We start from the raw sequence: 12,147 nt of genomic DNA on the forward strand, positions 1-12,147 counted from the left end.
TATTTTGGAAGAACAGCAAGCAGAAGAGACATGCTTTGAGCCAAGAAACACAAGGATCTAATGAATATTACATAATCCTTTACATAATAAACAGCAAGTTTGGACACACCTTCTCATTTAATGTTTTTTTTTTATTATTATTATTATTATTGTTTTCAATATTGTATATTAATAGTGGAGACATTCAAACTTCTTAGACAAATCTCTCCTCCATAAATTAAAGGTGTGTTGGGGTCATTGTCCTGTTTAAAAAAAAAAAAAAATGAATGATGGTCCAACTAAGTGCAAGCCAGATGGGATGTCACTCGAAATCCTTTGGTAGGCATGCTGAATAAATGTGCCCTCAACAGTTTTACCAGTAAATCATCCCCACACGATCGTACCTCCACACATTCAGGAACCGTCTGTTCAAACTCTGTACGTCTATCGAAGAAGCAACAGAAGCAGAAGCAAAATTTTTACATTTGGACTCATCAGGCCAAAGGTTTCCACTAATGTCCGTTCTTCTGTGGTTTCTTTGCTGCCAAATCGTGTATAATGTGTACAGGGTGTAATGTGAACATCCAAAATCCTGCAGACGTTGATTAGTTCCATGATGTTATTCATATTTTGTTTGGGGGTGTATGTGTAATATGTGTATGTGTGCATGCAAAGTATTCAGAAGTAGTCTGTAGTGTGTGCGTGTAGGAAATATAAAGTAGTGCTTCATGCATTTTTCAAGTATCTACTTTATCAGTCTTATCATTTTAGGAATTTCAACATATTGGGGGGGGGTGTTTACTCACTACTTTGAAGTGAATACATACTGTAAATTGCATTAAATGAGAAGCTGTCAGGAGTTCACAAGTGTAACTGTGTGTAATTACAGAAAACTCTCTTTTCATTAAAGTTGAGTTCTCATAGATCAGGTTTACTTGTGATACTTGGGTACAGTACATTCAAAAGTATTTTTACAGAAGCAGAAATGTGAACGAGGATACTTTTACTGGAGTAATTATTAATCAGGAAATTTGAATATAAGTAACAGAAGCAGGGTTTGTTGTCCACCAACTAGTTCCTTCACAGTGTCATATTACTGTATAAGTACTGAACTGATTCGAATGCATAGTTACCAAAGCTAAACAGTTGATCATTTAATTGGTACTGTAGATTTACACAATAATGGATAAGGAATTTGTGTATTCTGTTGAATATGAACATTTTAAGAAACACAGTAAAATTTTTAGCTAGTTGAAGTAGCAATTTGGAAATTCCCAAATGTCTGCTATGTGTGTTGTTAAATGTTATGCTAGCTACAACTTTAATGTTTAGTGGAAAATACTTTTTAAAAAATGCAGATTTCTTAAGATATTAGTCTGAGATTATCCATGTAAACGTGTTAATTTCATTCTCACAGGACTCAAGACATGCCTTCTGACATTTCCCGTAACTGCAGGCTGTAATTTAAAATTCGGCATCGATGGGGTAATATTTTTACCATTGAAAGAGCAGACCATCTGCCGGTTTAATTTACATCCATTATTAGAATTATAAAAGGTCAGATGCTTATGGCTGCAGGCTTATTAGAGTTATAATAAACAATCGGGGAAAACTTCGATTTCCTTTAAAGACAAATTTTCCATCAGCAATTTGTTTAAAATTTTTTTGCAGATTTCCACATTTTAAATCAAGACTTAATATAAGGAAAGAACGACAAAAGGAAATAAAACATTCTGATAATCAAGACAAAACATCATTTGCTCAAAATAGTTGATTTATTTTTGTGAACCTCTGTTTAGCTCAGTATTAGGATAGACCATACCAAACCAATGCTGAGTTACATTATCTTATTTAAAAAAAAAAAAAGCATATATTTAAGAAGAAATAATATAATAAATGATATTTAAAAAAATTCTAATAAAAATGGTAACTTCATTAGTTGCTGCCATGCCTGCATGGGATTTTTTTATTTTTCAGAACCCCCTTGCTTGAAATTATTTTTCAGATTATACTCAAGTGATAATGTATTCTATAAGTTAAATGTTATTGTTATATAAACAAAAATATGTGCATCAGCTCTGTTGAACATTTGTACATATTGTACAGTCTTATGCAAAATCTGTGATAAAAAAAAATAAATAAAAGCCGTTTATCGATTGGCTCATAGTTAAAGGCACAGGTTGAATCATGTTCGGAATAATTTTTAGTTTCTCGAATATTGCTCTGATTTTTATTTTTTTCCCCTGTAAATATTTAAAAAATGTATTTGTATGTAACCATTAACAGGCATAAAACATCACCTGATGTGATGCAGGGAATACAGGACAGTATACTGTATAATACAAACCAATAACAGCTTTATATACGGTATATATGCATTGTTTAAAGTATTGTACAGATCTGTACCTGAGTCTACACAATATTCCAAAAAAATAAGACTTATTTTACATGTATAGCACCCAATACATACATCTTACATCTAATAGTTACTAAACAATGTGTAAAACCTACAGAAGGCCAGAAATTATTTTTTATATATTTACTAACTAATCAACAACAAATACTGTGCAACAAAGCTATTCCTGTTGGTTTTGTATTTGCATGTATAGTCGTTTAAATAGGCCCTCAATGCAGCCTACATACTAGGGCTTAATTTGAGAACATCATATAGAAGGCCAATGTGACATTCAGCCATGTCATTTAACATCTAACCTCAAACTTGGGCACGTTACTAAAGACAGACTTCGGTATGTAATCGTACAGGCTACAAGAGGATACAATCAGCTACAGGGGTACAAGCTGTCTTCAGCTTGCTCTGCAGGCCCTTCTGTGCTTCATGTTCTGCTTCTGGAGAGTGTAAGAGTTTTAGTTTTGCCCCTCGCTGACTGTGCAGTTGCGAAGGTGGGTGCATGTGGCCACTCGGTTGCCCTCCCAATAGCCAGCATCCTGTCCGTCATGGCATCGGCATTTGGTGCAGGAATCAACCCACACTGAATCGCCTCCGGGGATTATCTGTGTCCGAGATTCGTCCACATAGCAATTGGGGCCTAAAAGAAATTACACACACTAAGTGGACTGGAAATGACATTAGCATGCCGAATATTATGCCAAGGGCTATGATAATATAGCATGATGTACAAATCTGAACGTTTGCTCGATTCTTATTCTGAGGAACAGTAATGTAGGCGCCTTACAATCAACAATTAAAAGTATTCGCCACTTCCAATAAATAAAATTAACCACACCAAACTTGGTAAAAGATGGTAAAATGGATTTTAGATTTCTGGGTCTCTCTCTTTTAGAGTTGCTTTCCCTGTGTTATTGTAGGTTTCATCGGACTTTTCTGGTTTCCTCCCACCTCCCAAAACATGGATCCCAGACTCATGCCCAGTGTTCCCCAAATAGTCTCCGGATCACCACAAGCCAGAGTAGAATAAAGTGCTCACTGAAAGAGTGAATGCCTGTATTTTATTAAGAATAATACGTGATGAAGATTATTAACACAGAATGATCAGCACCCCCACAAATAATAACTTATAAGGCTAGAGAGAATCACAGCATCAAGCCTCTGCCTGTAAACACCCAGTTAAAACTGCAGGCTTTAAATCTGTAGGAGGGTCAATACACTTAAGCATCCTGGAATGCTTCAAAATCTTTGGTTATTTTTAACCATTTTAAAGTATGGTATTATATATAAATGGACTAAACATATTTTCCCCATATCTTTTACTTGAACTGTGTACAAGCTGGTATACAATGCAAACCTGGATTCATTTCAGAAGGGGGGAAATTAAATTTTTTGTCGATAAGACTAGAAAATGGCACAGTCATGTTCCTGCTTGAGTATTACACTAGGGTTAATACATTGCCAAGAGAAACGAATTGCAGATAAAAGCTGGATGTTTCATTGCCTGGGGTGTCCTATGTTCAGAATAGTAGGATTAGTAATGCGTTTTGAAGTCGGTGCTTGAATAAAGGGTGTTCTCCCCTAAATCGGGTCTATCTACGCTGTTTAAAGCAGCTTACCATCTTTGCAGTCTGGGCAGCACTTCCCACTTTGAAACACCGGGTTCACACATGCAGGGGGGGCACAGTCCGCCACTAGGCACCTGGCGATGCCATCGTTGTCACAGGTGCACTGCTCACATTCGGATGGCTGTAAAAAATATTCACATGCGTTTGTTGTTGTCAGTAGTACCTAATCTCGCCTCTCGAAATATAACATAGAACGCATAATTTATCATAGAGAAAATCCTCTTCCCCCCAGCTGACAATGTGTAAAGCTCTTACACCTAAAATTCACAGGGTTAACCTTTAATTTGACATTTTTACACAATGTCCTCCTAGACAAATGCATACAATATCGTCCTCGCCTCCAGGATAAAGAAATCACAGGGCAGCACAGCCACCTGCTGTTTAAACTGTGACAGCATGCCACCTACAGTTCCAAAATAGGTCCAAAAAAACAAAAAACAAAAGAGACATCAGCTGCAAAAAAAAGCACCCACCTGCAAACCTGTCACAGTGCTTTGATCACCACCTTAGGATTCTTCCATTCCCTATAATAATTTTAATAACTATAATAACTAAATGAGCAAGATAACAAGGCATATCCAGAGCTGATCTGTACCATATGCATCCAATGCTGCAGCTCCTTTATTTAATTTATTATTCTGTTTTTATTTCTCAATGGAGAAGTGCTATTCTACTATAGAGTTTTTATTATAGATAAAAGAAGGCGGTAGAACTCAGGTTTCAGGAGTCTTAGAAAAGACTGAACTGTAGAGCAAACAAGACAAGATATAAATATCTGAACAAATTGTTTTTTTTTATTTTATATAAAAGGGACACCTTTAATAAAATGTAATTAAAATTACAATCTTCTTCTTCTTCTGCTCCCATTAGGGGTCGCCACAGCGGCTCATCCGTCTCCAGTTATTAAAAATGCAATAACGAAATAAAAATATGTCGTCACACAACATTTAAAACATTTCGAGAGGTATAATGCGCCATTTTAATGCAGACCATCCGATAAAACATTTTGTACAACCTTTAAACGTTTGTGGATTCTGTAGAAAATGCTTTATGAACACGACACAATAATATGGGGAAGTTATGCCAATACTATAGTCGACGTCATATTCCTATTGAAGGGATAGTGAAATGTGGTTGTATGAAGTATATATATACCTGCAGTAGTCAGCACTCAGCACTCTCCCTGTTTGGAGAAGCAAAGAGATACACTGCTGAGAACAGGGACAGCAACACAACAACAAAACACATATCTTATCCTCTTCAAAGAATTCTCGTTTGATGCTGAGTTGTTGTTTCTGTGCTCAGCAGTGGATCTCTCTGGTTTTGTCCCTGCACTGTGCTTTGCTCATGCAAACTGGAAGAATGCTCTGAGCTGTCTAGTATAGGAAATGCACTTACTATGCATACAAATCACATACAACCCCACTTCAGTATTACTGTAATATGAATATTACATTGACTATAGTTAAAAGAAAATAGAAAATAGAAAATAACAAAAACAACCCCAGGTTCCTTTTCAGTACAGTCGCTAAATTAACAACAAATCAGGGATCTGAAAAATGTGTTCCATCACAGTTTAGTAGTGAGGACTTTATGAATTTCTTCACTGAAAAAATAGATAACATTAGAAAAACAATTGTGGCAGTTCAACCTCTGACAGCATCTCCCGACACAATCGTACTTACAACCCCACAACTACACTGTTTTACATGTATAGGACAGGAAGAGCTGTATGATGCTATTATGAAAGCTAAATCAACAACATGTCAGTTAGATCCAATTCCCACTAAACTACTGAAGGAAGTGTTATATACAGCTGGTGAGCCTCTTTTAAATATTATTAACTCCTCACTATCGTTAGGTCATGTCCCTAAATCCCTCAAGTTAGCAGTTATTAAGCCCCTCATTAAAAAACCTAATCTGGATCCAAACACACTATCGAATTACAGACCAATTTCAAATCTCCCATTTATGTCTAAGATTTTAGAAAAGATTGTCGCTGCCCAGTTATGTAACCACTTGCAGGAGAACAATATCTTTGAAGAGTTTCAGTCAGGTTTTAGGCCCCATCATAGCACAGAAACTGCTCTAGTTAAAATCACTAACGACCTGTTTTTAGCTTCAGACCAAGGCTACATCTCCCTATTAGTTTTACTAGATCTTAGTGCTGCGTTCGACACTATAGATCATGATCTTCTCCTCGATCGCTTACAGAATTACATCGGTATTCAGGGACAGGCATTAAGCTGGTTTAAATCCTACCTGTCCAATCGTTACCATTTCGTAGATTTAAATGGAGAGCTATCCAGGATAATGCTAGTAAATTATGGCGTGCCACAAGGGTCAGTTCTGGGACCCCTGCTTTTTACAATATACATGCTTCCATTAGGAAATATTATTAGAAGGCATGGAATTAGCTTCCATTGTTATGCTGATGATACCCAGCTATATATTTCATCCAAACCAGGCGATACAGCTCAATTAGCTCGCATAACTGAGTGTGTTGAAGAAATAAGAGATTGGATGACCCATAACTTTCTGCTATTAAATTCTGATAAAACGGAGATTTTGCTCATCGGCCCAAAAAATAGTACACAGAAGCTCCGGCATCTCAGCCTGCATTTAGACGGTTGTTCTGTAACTACTAGTTCAACGGTAAAAGACCTGGGAGTTATTTTAGACAGCAACTTATCTTTCAAAAATCACATCAATCAAGTTACAAAAACAGCCTTCTTTCACCTTAGAAATATTTCTAAGCTAAGAAATATGTTATCTATATCTGATGCAGAGAAGCTCGTCCATGCGTTTATGACCTCTAGAATAGACTACTGTAATGCATTACTAGGTGGATGTCCTGCATCATTAATAAACAAGCTTCAGTTAGTTCAGAATGCCGCAGCAAGAGTTCTTACTAGGTCAAGAAAATACGATCATATAACCCCAATCTTATCGTCCCTACATTGGCTTCCTATTAAGTTTCGAATAGACTACAAACTACTGCTACTCACTTATAAAGCACTAAATGGTTTGGCTCCCATGTATCTATCCAGTCTTTTAACACGCTACAATCCGTCACGCTCCCTGAGATCTCAAAACTCTGGGCTTCTAGTAGTTCCTAGAATAGCAAAGTCCACTAAAGGCGGTAGAGCATTTTCACATTTAGCTCCTAAACTCTGGAATAGTCTTCCTGACAGTGTTCGGGGTTCAGATACACTCTCCCAGTTTAAGTGCAGATTAAAAACATATCTTTTTAGCAAAGCCTACACATAACACACATCACACACATCACATCACAACCTTGTGCTCCAGAACATCTGATCACATGCACATTATCAACTTGTGCTGTTAATATCATGAACAGCAGCTACGCTAATTCCTCTCCACTGCTTCTCTTTCTCTCCCCATCCCGAGGCATCCTGAGGTTTGGCCAGCTCCAGTCACGTCCCACCTCGTGAAGATTATGGACCTATGGATGATCATGGAGAAGTAGATGCCGAGTGTTTAAAGGCCCTGGCATGGAGAAGCTGATGCTGGATCTATGATGATCACAAATTGTTCTGTATTGTTGAAAGATTTATGACCAAACTTTTGATGTCACCCATATGAGGATGGGTTCCCCTTTGAGTCTGGTTCCTCTCAAGGTTTCTTCCTCATATCATCTAAGGGAGTTTTTCCTTGCCACTGTCGCCACGGCTTGCTCATCAGGGACAAACGCACACCATTCACCTTCACTGTTGTTTTCTGTAAAGCTGCTTTGAGACAATGTCTGTTGTGAAAAGCGCTATACAAATAAACTTGACTTGACTTGACTTGACTTAAAAGCGTACCTTTACTTTTTTTTTTATTTATGTATTTTTTTCTTTTTCCCTTCTTCTTCCCCAAGAACACTGCTGTCAACCACTGCTGTATGTCTCTGCCATCTCCATCTTTCTTGCAATTTAAATTCCAGGAAATGAAATTTCCAAGCACTCCCTAAGTTCCTAAGTTTGAATAAAACTTCAAACAAAGCATATACTTAAGTGAAAATAAAATTACAGATTTTAAATAACACTTTAAAAAAAAGTACTAATTCACAGTAGCAGTTTCTAACTAACAATATGCCAATATATTTTTATGTAAACACAAACACAGTGGTGTCTAGAATTGACACAAAATGGTCCAAAAAACATCCATTTAACAGCAGGTCTGTGGGCAGAAAGCACTTATTAGTGAGAGATGTAAAAAAAAAAGAACAGTCAGATTGGTTCAATCTAAAAAGAAGTTTATGATAAAACAAATAACCACTCTTTATAACTGTGGTGAGCAGACAAACAATTCAGAATGCACAGCATGGATGGGCTACATAAGACTGCACAAGACTGCATCAAGTTACACTCACCAGCCCAGTACAGGACTCTGAGTATGTAGTGGGTACAGAATCACCAAAACATACATAGCTGAAGCCTGGAAAAACCGTGTTTGTTCTTTCCCAGCCTTAAACTGTGTCCATTGTAAGTCTAGTGGAGAATCCATTATTTCATAACCTTATTGGTGCACTTATATAGAAAGTAGGAAAGTAGAGACGTTAAGAAGTTGTAGATAAAAATAAAAGAAAACTGTTTGTATTTTACCAGGGATGTAACTAACGATTATTTTGATAATCGATTCATAGGACGATTTTTTTTTAATTGGATAAATTAGATGCTTTGCTTATAATTCATTTATCAGCATTCATTAACCATCCATTTATCCTACCTAACAACCTACCTACCTACATTTCACATCCATCCATCCATCCATCAATCCTTGCTACCTACTTACCTACCTACCTACCCATTCATCCATTTTCCGTCCTTCCATCCGTCAACCATCCATCCAAACTATAATAACTATATAAACATCTAATTCAGGGTATTTATGTATAGAAGTGTACTTTAGAAATGCAAAAGCCACATATTGAGTTTAACTATCGTTAACATCGACATTTTAAAGCTCATAGTGGCTGCTTTTTTGAGAAGCGTATGGGGGATTTCTCCTTTGAACAAATTCACTCATGCAGGTGTTGCTTCCTTCTTTAAAAATTTAAGCAAAAACAGACATTTTGTTCAGTTATAAAGATATAAGCATCTAAAATATATAATGAATTACATTTTGCATAATAATAAAATGATCGATGCATAAATATACAAATATTGAAAACAAGCATGTGAACGTAGTTCGGCATATTTCAAAGTAACAAATGCTATAAAAAGAGAACGGAACCGAAAAACGCAGCAGGCTAACAGGGTTCATTCGGAAAAAAAAAGAAAAAATATGCATGGTGTACAAATGCATAAGCATTCGCTGAAAACCACAACAGTGACTAAAAATGTGATCATTTACTCTGTGATTGTTTCCTCTCCATCTATGACACAAGTGTGTTTACTTTTCATGTGCTGGTGCATCACTGTAGTACTTCCATTCCACACAAGCTCCACTTTCCAATAACTTGCAGGTTACAGTCTTCTTTATTGTGTTTAATATAAAATGCTGCCATGCATTGGATGACTTGGGATACACTTTTTCCAGCTGCAGATTAACCTGTACTTCAGCAACTTCAGCAGCCCAACTAATCGATAATGGTATTCGTTTAATTTCATTATTGATTATTATCGATTTCATCAATTAGTTGTTGCAGCCCTATATGTAACAAATAAACACTCAAGTATTTGAATTTTTTAGGTCAGTCCTATTGCATCCATTTATTAAAAAAAAAAAATTACTCAGCTTGAGTCATAATGCATATCAAATGTCTCATGTCATCAGAAGATGTCTGTGGTCGAGTCCCTTGTCACCCTTTTCCTTTACAGCAGACAGTGGACCTGCATGTCCAGAGACAGGTACTGGCAATTTCCTTGTTCAGAGACATCTATTTCACCTTGTAACTACATTGCCAGGTTTTTCTATTATGCAGGATCATATTTAGACCTTCAAACTCTAATAAATAATATTCTAATAAACCAAAGTGGTTATGGCCTGCAGAAGTACATACACTGTAAATTGCTGTACGAAATAACTCTTGATCAGTCGTCACCAATCATCCTTATACCAAACAGAATTCATTATAAAACCAGATCTACCCATTACCCTGTCCAATGTCCTCTGAAAGTGATTAATTGCACTACAATATGTCTCAGTATGTGCAAGAAGGTAAATATTCAGGTGATGGAGTAGTGGTCACTGATATCCGAAAACACTTCTGTTATTTTGTATATACTAAGGTATACTGACTTGCCTGACTTTAACCAGCTAGCTTGATATTATCAGTGGTACAGAGGGGGGCTTTTATCACCTTGAGCTTCTGGGAACCATCATAAAGACTGACAGATTGTTTATGAGCCACATGATCTTCATGCTGGTGAAGATGTATGTAGGTGAAGCAATCATTTTTGTATGAAGGCTGAATTACCAGTGGAAGTACCATTCAGAGATCTACTGTACAGTGGGACAACCACATGGTGGCAGTGAACTTTCCAAAAGAAATATTATCTTGGCTGGCTTTGTGCCCAGATTTCTTGAAGCAGATTGAACCAATTTACTAGGTTACTGTGTTTTGGAACCAGTGGTCTACACTACAGTTGGCCTGAGTAAGTGCAGATAACATTTAACATATGTTGAGATGAGACCAGAAGATAAAATACTTGCGTTTCAAAGCCATTTTCAGTTGTGTAACCTCTGTAAGTATTTGTGAAGAAGGCTGTGAACACTGATTGAACAAGAATAATAAATCCGGTAAAAAATGCTTATGTTCATACCACAAGCTACTAATATATAAATATAAAATATATAAAAATCGCCAAAATAAAAAGAGAAAAAGGAATGAGTAAAAATATAAAACAGACTCATAGAGCCATATCTTACACAGTATCTATCTATCTATCTATCTATCTATCTATCTATCTATCTATCTATCTATCTATCTATCTATCTATCTATCTATCCATTCATTTATCCATCCGTCAACAATCCATCTATCCTACCTACTGACCTACCTAGCCATCTATCCATCCTTTCATTCATCAACCATCCATTTATCCTACCTAACAACCTACCTACCTACATTTCACATCCATCCATCCATCCATCCATCCATCCATCCATCCATCCATCCATCCATCCATCAATCCTTGCTACCTACTTACCTACCTACCTACCCATTCATCCATTTTTCCGTCCTTCCATCTGTCAACCATCCATCCAAACAACTACCTTCTCGATCTTTCCATCCATTCATCTGTCAACAATCCATCCATCCTACCTACTAAACTACCTACCTTCCCCATCCCATCCATCCATCTATCTATCCTTCCTGTCGACCTACTTATCCATCCATCCATCCTTTCATCCATCCAACAATCCATCCATCCATCCATCCTTGCTACCTATTTACCTACCTACCTACCTACCTACCTACCTACCCACCTACCCATTCATCCATTTTTCTGTCACCCACCCATCCAAACACTACCTTCTCCATCTTTTCATCCATCCATCCATCCACCCTAAAGGAAGGGGTGTTTGGAAGCGCTCACCTGGAACTTCTGCCCGAGGTCGTACACCTCACCGCGGTACTCACAGCCGATCCTCTCGCAGCGCGCGCAGCAGTCGCTCGGGTAGCGGCTCACGTGGATGCAGGCGGCGGGCAGCGCGGTGCACTCGGTGCGCGCGCACGCCGCTCCCTCGGCCGTGCACTCGCACTGCGTGCAGTGTTCCGAGTCCAAGAAGTACCACTCACCCACGTAGTACACCGAGCCGTTCGCCTCGCATGTGCCCTCCTGCCCCGCCACTGAGAAGCTGAAGACGCTGCGCACGCAGAGCAGAAAAGCGCCCACTCCGAGCCACGCGGTCAGCCGCCCCATCGCCGCCATGGCCCCTGGCTTATTATTATAGGGGGGGTAAATAAATATATAAATATATATTAATTAATAAATGGTAGCAATAATTGGCTGTAGTTTTGCGATTTAAAAAAAGTTAGAAAGTTAGAAACGGGCGCTGTTGCACTGTAGGCTGGTTCCACATTCGTGCGCGCGCTCTGACGGACTCGGGAGGCACGAGAAACTTTGCACGCCTCTCGGATTTGGTTACGGTGCGCACGTGACAGCGGAATATTAACGG

At 37.9% G+C, this 12,147-nt stretch overlaps 1 protein-coding gene across 1 annotated transcript; it reads right to left on the reverse strand.

Annotated features, from left to right (window-relative positions):
* Window positions 1-1,735: 1,735 nt before the first annotated feature.
* LOC310726369 (von Willebrand factor C domain-containing protein 2-like) lies at window positions 1,736-12,111 on the reverse strand. Its single transcript, XM_083541889.1, has 3 exons — window positions 11,565-12,111; window positions 4,006-4,135; window positions 1,736-3,026 (listed from the first exon to the last, which is right to left on the reverse strand). The coding sequence occupies exons 1-3, from the start codon at window positions 11,898-11,900 to the stop codon at window positions 2,845-2,847; spliced, it is 648 nt and encodes a 215-aa protein (XP_083398015.1). The 5' UTR covers window positions 11,901-12,111; the 3' UTR covers window positions 1,736-2,844.
* Between the last annotated feature and the right edge of the window lie 36 nt (window positions 12,112-12,147).

The sequence above is a fragment of the Silurus aristotelis genome, assembly GCF_946808225.1.
Source record: "Silurus aristotelis genome assembly, chromosome: 5".
Taxonomy (NCBI): domain Eukaryota; kingdom Metazoa; phylum Chordata; class Actinopteri; order Siluriformes; family Siluridae; genus Silurus; species Silurus aristotelis.